The following is a 14,029-nucleotide window of genomic DNA, read 5'->3' on the forward strand; positions in this document are numbered from 1 at the left end:
GCTCACAAAACACAAATAATAAATTATAATAAATTGAAGTTATGGACTTGTGTGTGTTTGTTCATGTGGCCTATTTAGTTTTCCCTAATATGACGGGAGTTTCTTAAGGCTAGGTAGTGGGGAAATTGGCCAGGAGCTGTTGGAACCACTTACTCCTCCTCATCCTTCTCACTCACCAGGAATCTACCCCGGTTTAGGGGTTTTCTTTGTTTCCCACACATCACATAACAGGAACCCTATAATGTGCGGTTGTATGAGATTTCTTCTTTCACCTAGCGTGTTTCTTCAGGTTCCCTCCATGTCGTAGTGTGTTTAAGGCAGTGGGCTTCAACCTGTGAGTCACGACCTCGTTGGGGATTCCAATGACCATTTCACAGGGGTCACCTAAGACCATCGGGAAACACAGATATTTACATTACAAATCATAACAGTAGCAAAATTACAGTCATGGAGTAGCAATGAAAATAATTTATGGTTGGTGGTCACCACAACATGAAGAACTATATTAAAGGGTCACAGGAATGTTGAGAAACACTGGTATAAGGAATCCATACCACAGTTTGGATATAATGATATATATCTAAAGTATACACCATCCGTATATAATAGTATCTGAAAACTATCTCTGGAAATCAGCCACACTCCCTGCCATGAAACTGTCACTATCGGGAACTGGTAGAACCTTCAAGGGGTGAAGGTCACTGGGAGTGTGCCCTTGAGAACAGCCCCATTCCAGCTCTCTTTGCTTCCTGCTCACCCTGCAGCCTGCTCCTCTACACATCCACCATCACCACAGGCCCAAAGGCACCAGGGCCAACTGACCTTTGGCTGAGTCTGCAGAAACTGTGAGCTACAGACAAACTCTAACCAGGACTGGAAAGGTGGCTCATTCAGGAAAGTGATTGCTGCAGAAGCCCGAGGACCTGAGTTCAATCCCCAGCATCACAGGAAAATGCCATCAGGTGCAGAGGAACATGCCTTAGTGCTGAGGAGCTGGCACCAGTAGGGTCCCTGGGGCTTGCTAACCAGCCTATTTAGCCAAATCAGCAAGCTCCAGGTTTCCTGAGAGACCCAGTCTCAGAAAGGAAGGTGAAGAGAGGTTAAGGAAGACAGTCAACATCAACCTCGGGCCTCCACCTACACACAAGTTCACGAGCATCCTGCCTACAAATACGCAAAGCCAACTAAACAGATAAAGTAAGGAGTAAACGCTAACTAACCAGCTGGTTAACCCTAACTAGCTGACTAACACTAACTAACTGACTAACCCATAGAGCCAGGAGTGCAGCTACTATACCATTTGAGTCTCTGGAGAGAGGCCCCATTATTTTCCAAAGGATCGGTCCCTCTTCCCCGCCAGCAATGTGCTGATGGCACAGGTCTTCTGTCTCACAGAGGAACTAAAACGTCTCCCCTCGGTCCTGATTTTTAAAATCTGGGATAAGATTTTATTTGACTTAGCCTGGGTCAGACACTGACCTGGTTTCTCATCTGTGTAAGTACAGGGGAAGGGTCACCCAAGAATTCTGACTCCGCACACGGCTGCAGAGATTCTCCCCGAGAAAGTGACACACTGGGCATGTGATGGTAGTGCCACTCCCTATGGGTAAAGTAAGTGTATAGGAGTCGATACTACGGCAGAGAGGTTGTGATTGATGTTTAGGTGTCTGGGCCCTAGAGGGAAAAAAGACCTGAAATATTCAAGATGATGTCATTCAGTAAAGACTTGACCTGCCCAAGAGGCCTATAGTGCTTCAGGTGATAAAGCCAGTCTTGAAATAACACACTTCTTGTCTTTAAGTGAGGACATGTCTACCCAGAACAAAGGGGTTTTCTTTCCAGCCTTCCTCCCCACCTACACGTGGCCGTGAGATTACACTCTGAACATTGGAATGTGATCAGCAGTGTTGTATGCAACTATTTTTTCATTTTAATTTATTTTGTAAAGCATCTTTTGGGACTGACGGGACGGCTTGGTTGCTTGTCACGTAAGCCTGGAAACCCTAGTTTAATCCCTGGGGCTCAGTTTGAGCCCTGAAACACAGGTAAAGGTAGAATGAGGGAACCATGTATGTAACTGACCTCTGACCAGCATGCACACACATGTACGTGCAATACATATATCCATCTCTTACACACAGAGAAATAATAAAATTTAAAACAAATTTACATATCTTATATATATATCTTATACATAACATATGTTATACATTTAATATATACATTTAATATATTTGAGACATGGTCTTACTTTGTATTCCAGGCTATGGTAGAGCTTGGTGTGTATTCTAGTCCAGCCTAAAATCATGATTTTCCTGTCTCAGTCTCCCAGGAGTCAAGGTTATAAGCACGCACCTTTATGTCTGACTGTGTGCAACTTCTTCCAGACATCAGCTTTGTCCTCCACTCTGCCTCCCTTTCTTCCTACCGGCTGGAGTATGGATACGGTGACCCATGCTGCGACAGCCAGTTAGGCTCTCGCGTGGAAACCCCACTTGAGATAGAACACAAAATAGCAGGAGTCTGGGCAAATGACAATTGCTTCTGCACCAGTTCTGGGCTGCCCGTGGATCTGTGGGAAAGAGGCTGCAATTTCAATGTCACCATTGGTTTCTGACATTCTTTGCTGAGCCAGGTCCTAGTGGATGTTTGTATGAATGTCAGGCAGCTTCTCAACGGTCTTGCTGTATTTCTGTTTGTTGACCATACTTTACCTGTAGCTCCCCTGTGAAGCTTAATGCGTGGGCCAGAGGATAATGCTGGGGAATCAGTTCCTTCCTTTTCCTATGAGGGTCTGGGGAATCGAACTCAGGTCAGCAGGTGGGAGGAAGTGGCTTTATCCGGGTCAGCCTTCTCACTGGCCACCCTCATTGGGAAAAAGAAGAGCACCCATTTATAATTATATAGCAATAAAAACTGTAGGCAGTACCTCAGCTACCTCAACATGATAATTGATATGCCGTGAGAAATTAGCTTTTAAGGATAAAAATTTAAGAAGAGAGGTAGGAATGGAGAGGTGGGCACATGTCTGTGAGGAGTTAAGGGGGCAGAAAGGGGTAGGGAATGAGTATGATCCAAGTATATTACATGAAATCCTCTAAGACAATAAAAATATTGCATCTTGAAAAAAGAAATTAGCCTTTGAAATTTGGGGGAAATCCAATTATCTGCCTAAGTGTGTTTGCCAAGGAATTTTGGGCTGCCAGACTTATTAATAGCATGCTAAATTAGTATCCTCGGTTCTCCTCAGATACGTGCCAACCATAGTATATAAATATCAAATTTTAATATCATGTTTAGTTGGTGACTAAGATGTCACCACCCATAGCTTCACTTAAAAATAAAAGCCCGTGGCATTCATGTGCTCGCCATGTAATCAATAAAGACAAGAAGTTGCTAACATTAACATTCTAATTTGTTATAACCAGATTTGCGCCATAATGGGCTTTTCATCTTAAAATTCAGCCCTGCCTCAGGCCCAAAGCCAGAGGCCCAGGCAGCCATGGACCATGAGCCAAAATTGAACCTTTCCTCTTTTTAGTTATTTTCTTAGAGATTTTTGTTATAGCAACAAAAAGCTGCTCAATACTTGAACCAGTGTTATATGAATTATACAAGCAGAAGTATAAATTGTAAAAGAAAATATGCAAACCCAAATAAGTCTTAAGGTATTGCTAGCCATGGTTAGTTCTTACACTGTAGTCAGCCAATACCACAAGCCTAACACATCACTAAAGATAGAGAAAGCTGGGACAGAGGGTGTGGGTAGATCCCTGGAGTCAGTGATAGCTGAGTCAAATCTTGAAGGAAATTTAAGCTAGCTGGAATGAAGAGAGAAGGGAAGGCAATAAAAAGACATTCTTGAACTTCTCCGTTTCCCATTTAATGAGTCAAATGACAGCCATTCCCAAGGCTAGGAGAGGAAAAGAAAGATGTCCCCAAAGACTCCAAGGGAGAGGGGCTTTGTCAATACTGCCGTTTCCAATGTTTAAGCTCTAATGTTGCAAGAGAGTTAACTCCTGTGTGTGTATATATGACTTGGGGCACAAAGACAGAGACACCCAGAGATCTCTGTGATGGGGAGTGCTCTTCCAGGCTGCTCCTCCTCCCTCTCCGTCACGTGGTTTCTGCCTGTTTCTCTAACTGTCTTTCCCTGTTCGCCCTTGCTTGCCACTTTATCAGTTGATTTTTGTGTCTGAGCACTTCCAATAGTGGGCTTTTCCATCTGTGTTATGTATATTGCCACTCTCTTTCCCACTGACATCTGGGTTTCTGGAGAATTAAGGTTCTGCCTGTTGGGTTCACCATTATACTCTCAGTTCCCCAATATATACATCTGGTAGACCCTCAATAAATATTTGACAAATAGATAAAGGCTGGGGGCATGGCAGGAGAAGAGACATAGATGCCTCCCACTCAGTTATGTAGCCCAGGCTGGCCTCAAACTCTTTACATAGCCAAGGATAACTTTGACTTTTTGATCCTCCTGTCCCCACTTCCACAGTACTGGGTTTCCAGGCACATATCATGCTAAGTTTATGCCTGGATTATACAGTGCTGGGTCTCAAACACCCTATGCAGGTTATGCAAGCATTCTACCAACTAAGTGACATCCCAAGCCGCCAAATGTAATACCTCCTTCCCTTCTGGTTTTCTTTTCTTGTCTTTGGTTCCCAGACTGGGAATGGAGCCAAGGGCTCTGCCATTGAGCTGCGCCCCTTCTCCTCTATCTGTTTTCAATGGGGGGCGTGGTTCTCTCCTCCCCCTGAACTCTGGACTCCAGTGGCACCCCCACTTCCTACTGATCAATTATTCACCCGGCTCTAGATCTTCGCTTTGCCTCCCTTGGCTTGTTTCCCTCAGCACACACACAAGATCACACCCTGTCCTAGAAGATGAAAACCTAGGTCCTGTGATTTGATGATGCGCTCTGTATCTACATCTGCCTTCTTCCCTTTTCCCCAGGGGAGAGTAGGTAGGTCAGTTTCCCCTACCCACTCTCTGACGGTACCCACCCCTCAGGTTTCTACGACCTGTCCCCGTCCCTGTCACTGTTCTGACACTGTTCCAGATCAGCCCCGGTGACCTGCCAGCTCTGGTCCTATTTCCTTTCTTATCAGCCTTGGCACTGTCTCCAGAAAGCTGTCCCTCCTGCTCCGGCTCTTGTGAGACACAGGTGTTCCTCTCCCTCTCCAGGTCCCTTCCAAGTCCCCACAGAAGGCTTTTCCTCTTTCTCTCTGGGAATTGCCATTTTGGTCTCTTCCTTCTGCCCTCCTGCCTGTATCTTGTTAACTAATTTTCTCTCCCGTGGTCTAAATGACCATTTATGGATGTGAATGTCATACCTTTGGTGACCTAAATTTATATTGCCAGCTATCTTCTAGATGTTTCTATTTTTATGGCCCTTCAAATTTAATATGCCCCGAGTTGAATTCACCATCTTTATGTATTTCCACAAACTACCTTTTCTCCTATTTCTCTCCAAGCAGAGAGATGGTGCCAACCACCTCTCAGCTACTCAGGAGCTTGCCAAGCTTGCTCATCATTCGCTGATGGACTCTGGTGCCAGGTCCTATTAAATTCACCTTCTAAGTATCTCTTGAATCCATCTGTCCACCTTTCTCAGCTTCTGCCTGAACTCAAACATTTTTCACCTCTTTCCTGGGCATCTCAGCAGCATCTGGATGCTTCTTCCTGTTGTAGCTTAACCTCCCCCGCCCTCCCCTCCCTCTGTCTTCTTCTCCCCACCCCCCTGCTTTGGAGAGGTGGTCTGGTTGTTTAGCCCAGGATGGTCTCAACTCACAATTCCCATTTGCCTGCTCCTGCTCCCTGGATTAGAGAGGTGCACCGACATATACAGCCTTGTTACTTTGTTGCTCTTAAGTGTCATTTTCATATGAAAAAATAACATATTCTCATCTAGTCAAATGATTGTAAGATTATTAAGGTAATAAGAAACAGTAAGGCCACACTGCTCTCAAGTAGTCCTCAAATCTAACCCCCAATACACAGTACATATTCTTCCTTTTTCTTTCTTTCTTTCCTTTCTTTCTTTCTTCCTTTCTTTCGTTCTTTTGTTTTTCAAGACAGGGTTTTTCTGTGTAGCCCTGGCTATCCTGAAACTCACTCGGTAGACCAAGTTGGCCTCGAATTTAGGAATTCACATGCCTCAACCTCCTGAGTATTGGGATTAAAGGTGTATACCACCACCACCCAACTCATTTTTTTTCTTTAAAGAAATATTTTATTTTTACATCCTGCAATTCCTTCTCTCCTCCCCCATCCCTTTCTTCTATATAGCCTCAGCAGGTCTAGAATTCTGCTGTGTATCCCAGGCTGACCTGGAATTAATTCACTGAGATCCATCTGCCTCCTCCTTCTGAGTGTTAAGATTAAAGGCATGCACAAGGCTTATGTATCTATTTATTTTGAAATTCTTGTATTTTAAGAGGTACTTCTTTTAGTGTTAATATCCCCGATGCAGTCTTCAGTTTGGTTAAATTCAGCTGTGCAGGGTGTCCTTTTTTATTCATTCCGATACATGCGCTTTTTTAGCCATAATTCTAAATTAGTGTTTACTATCAGATCTTTCTAAAGTGCAAATCTGATCTGGTTGCAACTCTGGGAAATTCTTAAAAGGCTCTCTGCCTTGGAGACAGGGGTTGCCTATCCCCTTCCTCTAACTCTCCCTCCTCTGGCCCCCACCTTTCTACACATCTGCACCCCCTCTACCTTAAAGTCAAGCAGCTATATTTGCAGCTAATTCCTTAAAATATTTGAGTGAAGCCAGAGCCCTCTGCCCAGAAGTGTCTTCGGTCTTAAAGGTCTCATTTACCTTTTTAAAATGCAAGTGGTCACTCACTGAGCCAAGCCTGAGCTCTTGCTTCCTGTAACCCCTGGACCTCAGATTATGGTACATGCTGTCCCTAAATTAGGTAGCGTGCAAACCCATGTCATTTCTCTGGTATTTTAACAGCAACACAGAGTTCCATATATATATATCAACATTCTTCTTTCTATATACCCACTTCTAACAGTGCCCAGCAATGTAGCCAAGAAATAAATACCTTTGGAAACAATGAACTACATATGAGGAAAGCAGGGAGATGCCCTTATATAAGATGTAGAGCCTTCCAGCTAACTACCCCCTTACCTTAAGACAAGAGGACACTAAACCACTTGGGTATCCAGAAACCAAACCAACTGTGGACCTAGTAATTCTATCCCTAACTGAAGGTGAATGGTGTCAAAACTTTTAACATCTGCCCCTCTTATCTTAAAGTATTGGAAGTTGGGACCCCCATTCTACCTCTTGGCCGCTTGTGCAACTCAACATATATATGTGTGTGCAAGTCACCAAAGAGGGCTTCTCCTGACTTGCCCCCCTGAGGTTTCCATTTGGATCCCTCCCACACCTACAAATCCCACTGAGCCCCAACAAATAACTACGAGAGCCGAAGTTGAGCAGAAAACATTGGCTTGAATGATTACTGTAGGGGTCTCAGCGTTATATGAAGACATCAGTGGGAACGGTTTCTCCATGGCAACCCACTATGGATTTCCATTCTAGAAACTGCCCCAAATAGACAGTCCTTCTTTCTGACCTAGATAATTTAAAGATTCCAAGTCATTCATGGAAAAGTACCAGGATACTGTTGAGATTTTAAATCAAGCACTTTCAATGTGGCCTATCGGGCAATCACTGAGAATGGTCTGTAGTGGTGACAGCGCCTAGCAGGAATGAGGCCCTGGATTCTATCCTCATTGCTGGAGGGGTGGGGGGTGGGGGTGGGGTAGAAAATGTCCATGTCAAAGTGTGTTGACTATTGTAGGACCGACATACTCGAGATATTCTTAGTGAAGGATCCAGAGCTGCAAAACAAAGCGGAGTAAGAGATGAGAACAGGAGAAAGGTGTCAAATGCCAGGGAGAGAGAAAATGGAGTTTATCGCTAGAAATGTGGCTGTCACGGGAGGATGCTGACGCTGGCATTTGCGCTGGCAGTTGGGGAAAGGTGGGGAGGGGCAGCTGCAACCAGCCGCGCAGAGATAGGAGGGCGCTTGGTGCGACAAAGACAGATCCTGTAGATAAAGCACAGCATGCAAACGGATTCAAGATAACGGAGAGGCACCCAGACCAGACAGAAACGGAGGGCAGTAGCAGCTGCTGCTGAGAAAGAGAGAACGCACTGTAAGTTAACTCTCCCCTCCTCAGAAGACGCCAAGGAAATACTTAGCACCACTCTAGAAGAGGCTCTGGATCAGGGTGGACCACACAGTCCTTCCACAGATCCAGCTAACATTCAGCCTGGGGTGGACGCAGGCCTTTGTCACGTGTTCAACATTTTAAACGCGAGGAGGAAAACTTCCATTCTCAGAGTAAAGATTTCATCAAGTGGTCAATATGAAACAGATGGAACGAGTCTCTTCTGTTCACAAATCTTAGACTAAATAAAAAACAAAACAGCCCTGGGTATCAAATACCTTAGCAGGGGAGACACAATTCCTATTGTTTTTGGCTCCCCAGGCAATAAACTCCCTGACGGAGAATCCCCCTCCCCCTGCACTGTAACTGTAAGACAATAATGCAGGAAAAAGAAAGGCAGAAACCAACCTTGGGTGTAGCTTTCAGTGGTTTCGCTCTCAGCACAGATTTAGGGAGGTGCATTTGAACTCCTTGAAGCCTGTGCCCCGGGAGAGGCCTTCCCAGTACCTCGGTACCGCCAAACCAGAAAAGATTTGGTCAAGACCAAGGTGGAGTTCGGGTCCCAAACCTGCCACTGGGAACCCCAAGCCACTCCCTAGACCGCGTCAATAAAGAGAAACAGTGGAGAGCCTGTCTATTGGACCCCCACCCGCGTGAGCTGTAACTTGTGCCGCGGGGAGAGAGGAAGGGAGCCGACCTCCTTTTGCTTTTGTTTCCTGTGTGGAGGGCACTCTGAGGGACAACCGGTCGCCTACCTGCCTTGCACCTCCCGGGCCCGGGGAGCCTGGGCGTCCTGCAGAGCCGTTCGCCCCCGGCCTCACCTCCCAGCACTGTCCCCAGGTGGACCAGCCTGACTCACCCAGGATGGGTGGCGGTGGGGGGGGGGCACACATCAGAGGGCGGAGGTACAGGAGGCGGGCCGGGCCCTTCCCCCAGAGCCCAGGAGGCGTAGCCAGCGCGCAGGTGAAACCGACTCCGACCTATCCCGGGAACTTTCGCTGCGGGGACCGGCTGCCACAGGCCAGCGTCGCTCAGGGGCGGCCTGGGAGCCGCCCTCTGCCACCGGGGCTGCGCGCGGGGACTCAGCCTGGGCACCTGACCCTGGGGACCCTCGGCCCTCCCGAAGCGCTTCGGGGATGCGGGCGGCGCCGGTCTCTGCGGCTGATGGAGGCGGGTGGCGCCGCCCCGGGCGCAGGTGACACACGCCGGGCCCGGGTTTCTGTCGGAGTGGGAGTGCGCTGGGAGCTCGAGACGCAGCCGCCCCGGGGACCAGGGACCTGGCAGCGATGGCCGGAGAACTGAGCCAGGAGGCACTGCTGGACTTTCTGTGCCAGGCCGGGGGCCGAGTGCGTAACACGGAGCTGTTGAAACACTTCAAGGGCTTCCTGCGCGACCCTCACGTGCCTCCCGGCCAGCAGCAGCAGCGTCGCGAACTCTTCAAGGGCTTCGTGAACTCTGTGGCCGCAGTGCGCCAGGACCCCGACGGCACCAAGTACGTGGTGCTCAAGAGGAGGTACAGGGACCTGCTGGGGGAAGAAGGCCTGCAGCGACCCACCGCTGCAGAGGGACCGCAGCGGGGCCGCCGCCGCCCGCGTGACCCGGAGGCACAGAAGCCGCCGGCAGGTGCGGCGACCCGAGTGGACTCAGGTGGCGATGAACTAGCGGGCAGCAGCGCGCGGGAGGCGACCCGGGCACATCATAGCCCGAGGGACAGCCCGAGGAATAGCCCGAGCCGGACGCCCCCGGGGCCCGAGGCTGCTCAGACCAGAGGCAGGTGTGCGGCGGTGGAGACGCAGGGTCGCTGCTGCTGGGAATGCCAGCAGAATGGCTGGGGGGACCCCGCGGGACAGCCCCTTCCCGGAGATCTCGAGGACCCCGCGGCCTCATGCGAGGAGCCGGAGTTCACCGCGCCTGCTCGGGATGACCTCGGACCTCCCGGGTGGCTGCGGGAAGGAGCGTCGGCTGACGGAGCACCGGTGTCTGCGACGCCTATCTGCCCTCCGGCTGCCATCGAGGCTGCTGGGAGCCCGACGTCCCCGTCCGCGCTCCCGCCCCTCCCGGCTCCCTCCAGTGAACCGCTGGAGCTGTTTACTGCCGGCTTCCCGAACCATTCAACCCAGCAGCTGCAGCAGCAGCAGCGCACTCGAGAGTGGGTAGCCAGATACCCGCAGGTGCCCGAGGCCGGGAACCAGCGGCCCACTCGCGCCTGGTCGGTGTTGCCAGACAACTTCCTTCAGCTATCCTCGGAAACCGCCTTTGGGGTCTCGGAGACGCAGTTGGCGCTGCCAGAGCCCGAACTGTCTTTTCATTCTCTCCTTCCTGTAGTTCCTGATGAGTCCTCAGAATCCTGGCCCGGGAACCCTCCACCCACTGTCTTTCGAAGCATTCGTTGTCAGCTGTCCCTCCAGGATTTGAATGACTTTGTGGATCAAGAGAGCCACGGCAGCGAGGAGAGCAGCAGTGGACCCAAAGAGTCTCCTGGAACCCCCGAAGAGTGGCTGCAGCCCGTCCTGAGAGTTTCCTCTTGGGGAGAGCTCAGGGATCCTATTGAGGGCCTGTCTGTGTCTTCAATTGAAGGCAGCCCCAGTCAGATCCGGCGGAGCCTCAGGAATAGAGGGAATGCGCCCAGTTCTCAGAAGGTCCCAACAGTGGCTAAAAACCTCGGAGACAACCCTCAAGAGGCTTCGCCCTGGCCAGCCCCCAAATTCCGAAGGTCTTTCAGGAGGAGCACTCGAAGTGGGAGAATCAAATCCTCCTCCTCTTCTGATGAGGAGCATATTGATGAGGACTTGTTGAAAAGAAGCCGGCGCCCACCTCGGTCCAGGAAAACTTCCAGGGCAGGAGCCCTGCCCAGTCCAAGGGTGGATATTGTTTTGGTACAGAAATTACCGGACGCTAATGCTGTGGCAGGTCAGCCACACACCTCGTGGGTCTCCTGCAGGGATGGATCTGCAGCCATGATACCCCACAGATCTCCTGAGCACAGGTCACCACTTGTCCCCCTAGATGCCAGGGAACATGAATGGATTGTGAAGCTTGCCAGTGGCTCCTGGCCTCGTGTGGAGGCTTTGTTCTGGGAGGACCCCCAGTTGGCTTTGCACAGAGACTTCCTGACGGGGTACACAGCCTTGCACTGGATAGCAAAGCATGGTGACCTGAATGCCCTTCAGCGCTTGATTTCTGGAGCCCAGAAGGCAGGGGTTGCGCTCGACGTCAACGTGAGGTCCAGTTGCGGCTATACCCCGCTGCACCTTGCAGCTATTCACGGCCACCAAGGAGTCATCAAATTGCTAGTACAAAGGTTGGCTTCTCGGGTGAATATCCGGGACGTCAGTGGCAAGAAACCATGGCAGTACCTGACGGGTAATGTCACTGGGGAAACATGGCAGCTCCTGGGTGCACCCCGGGGCAAACCCATCTTCCCTGTATATCCCTTAGTGCAAAGCTCCTCCCCAGCCAGGAAGGTCAAGAACCGGGAAGTGTCTAGAAATGTCACCCGGAAGAGTTCCTTGGCTGCTAGACTCAAAACTCAACACAACAAATGGAAATTGGCCAACCAATATGAGAAATTCCACACTCTAAAGGAGAGAGAAGAGTACAGCGACTGAGGTGGGCTCGTCTCTCCAGAAGGCAGAGTTCCCCCCGCGCCCCCCCCCTCCCCCACAGAAGCTACTAAGTAGGTGAGAGAACCCAGGGGAAACAAACTGTTAGGGGTTGGTAAAGAGAAAGGACCCGTGAAATGCCGTCCTCGAGGGTCATCTCGACTTCTTAAAGTTTCATATGTCTGGGCTATGAAATGTACACAAAAGCAGAACCAGGCACTCAATTCTGGAAGGGTCGCTCTCTCCTGAGTCTGTTTGGGCACAGGAAGGCACAGTGTTTTCGGAGGCAGTGCCAGGCCTTACTAGAAAGGGAGCAGATGCGTCAAAGAGAGGCAGTTGGCGGAACTGACGCAGCTCCTCGCAGTCTTCTCTGGCAGGAAGCTCCCTGGCTTCTGTTCATCTCCAGAATACGCCTTGGCGGAGTGGAAGGCACCAAGTTTGGAGTCAGATGGCCTCGCTTCACTTTCTTTACGTGCCTTTTGCCATTCCAACCGGTGGAAAAAAATTGTTATTGGAGAGTGTAGAATTTGATTGAAGTGATTCCCTCAGTCCTGCGCCCGAGCCTTCCTGTGAGCAGCATCTATGGTGTGAACTGATGACTTTCTTCTCTGGGTATCTTCGCCGATGGTCAGAGAAGCAGACACGAGAGACCAAGTACGACCTTGACTCCATTCTCCAGAGAAACGACACCATTCCTGCCCTGTTTGTGTTTGTTTATTTCTGTTTGTTATTATTTTTTTTTTGTATCAATCCAAAGTGAGCTTCCCAGGTATAAAAGCAGTTTGGTTCTTTACTTGTATAATGACTGAGAGTCTTCATCCCGCAGGGAAAATGCCTGTGTAGCAAACAGAATCTTCTCTGTCATAGGTTTCAAGGTCAAAGCTGGTACTCAGGAGAACTGGGGTCGCTCTGGGGAAGCGGTAAGGGTTAAAACCATCAGAACTGTGTCAAGCAGCTAAGTATAACTTTATTTGCACTAAACTTTTTGCCAATTAAGATTAAATATTAGCCTTGAAGTACTGAATGTCTAACAGGAAGTGTCCCGGTCTCAGGAAGACTGATCAGTGCAGATCCCTGGCTGAAGCTGGAGACTGACAACTCTGGAAATCTCAGCGGAGTGTACCAACAGTGATCCCAAAGAGGGCTGGAAAGTTCAATGTTCAATCAGAGATTACTTTTTTATGGAAATATGTTCATGTGTAGTGGCAATGATGCTGTATTTTTTTAAAGATATTTTTTGTGTTTCTTCTGGTTATTTTCCTGCATTAAAAGACCAGCGGATCATTATAATTTGTTATATTGTACCCAGCTGATTATTGCTAATGTTTTTACACAATGGGCTTGACGATCACCAAATCTTTCTGTTTCTTTGTAGTTTAACTTTGTTTTGCTGAATTCAGTCTCTTTCTTTTCTCCATCCCTCTCTGTTTCTCTAGGGATAGAATCTTGGCCATCATGTGTATTAGTCAAGTGTCCCTCTCCCAGCTCCTACCATTTTTAAACCAAAAAGGCAGAACAATCAATTCTAGGAGTTTTTCCAGTTGCATAGCCTTTTCATCCCCTATCTAAAGGACAAACCTGGAAAATCAAATCAGAAAACATGATAGAGAAAGCAGGGGTTGGTAAAATGAAAATTTAAGTTTACAAAATAGATGTCTGTGTAAATAATCTAGTAAACAGCTTCTTTTAGGAACCAGTGGGTTTGCCAGATCGTCACAACTGGATCAGCTTAACCAACAAATATTTCACACCGTGCTGTGGGGTTTATAAAATGAACAGGACATGATCTCTCTCTGCTAGAAGCTAAAAATTTAAACTATTTGTTCCTGGCTGCTTTCTACCTCGACTTGTTCCCGAGGTGTCTTTCAAAACAGAGTTCCACCAGAGAGAAGCTTGTAATAGTAGGCAAGGGGGGGGTGGTGGAAGGCCTACGTATCAGGAATGAGGGCAAACTAATGTAATACAACACTCTGAATACCAGAAGTAAAAACTAAGTGTTCTGAAAGAGAGAGAGAAAAACGGAGAGAAACAGAGAGAGACAGAGAGACACAGAGAGAGAGAGAAACAGAGAGAGAAAAACAGAGGGACAGAGAATCCCTTAGGCTGAGAAAGCAGGAAGGGCTTGGTTCCCGCCAGGAGTGATACCGGCCTTCCCAAGAAACCAGCTTTGTTGGTTCCTCCGCATTCTTGCCGGCTACTTGTGTGTGGCTCCACACAGCCCT

The 14,029-nt window shown here is 48.7% G+C and overlaps 1 protein-coding gene across 1 annotated transcript; it reads left to right on the forward strand.

The window, feature by feature from the left end:
* Window positions 1-9,204: 9,204 nt before the first annotated feature.
* Window positions 9,205-13,097, forward strand: Sowahb (sosondowah ankyrin repeat domain family member B). The gene has a single exon (XM_048426007.3). The coding sequence runs from the start codon at window positions 9,492-9,494 to the stop codon at window positions 11,811-11,813; it is 2,322 nt and encodes a 773-aa protein (XP_048281964.3). The 5' UTR covers window positions 9,205-9,491; the 3' UTR covers window positions 11,814-13,097.
* The last annotated feature ends 932 nt before the right edge of the window (window positions 13,098-14,029 follow it).

This window comes from Myodes glareolus, chromosome 8, assembly GCF_982192425.1.
Source record: "Myodes glareolus chromosome 8, mMyoGla1.1, whole genome shotgun sequence".
Lineage (NCBI taxonomy): Eukaryota > Metazoa > Chordata > Mammalia > Rodentia > Cricetidae > Myodes > Myodes glareolus.

Excerpts from the sequence above, each read along its gene's own strand:
- Sowahb (XM_048426007.3), top strand. The coding sequence starts at position 9,492 with ATGGCCGGAGAACTGAGCCAGGAGGCACTGCTGGACTTTCTGTGCCAG.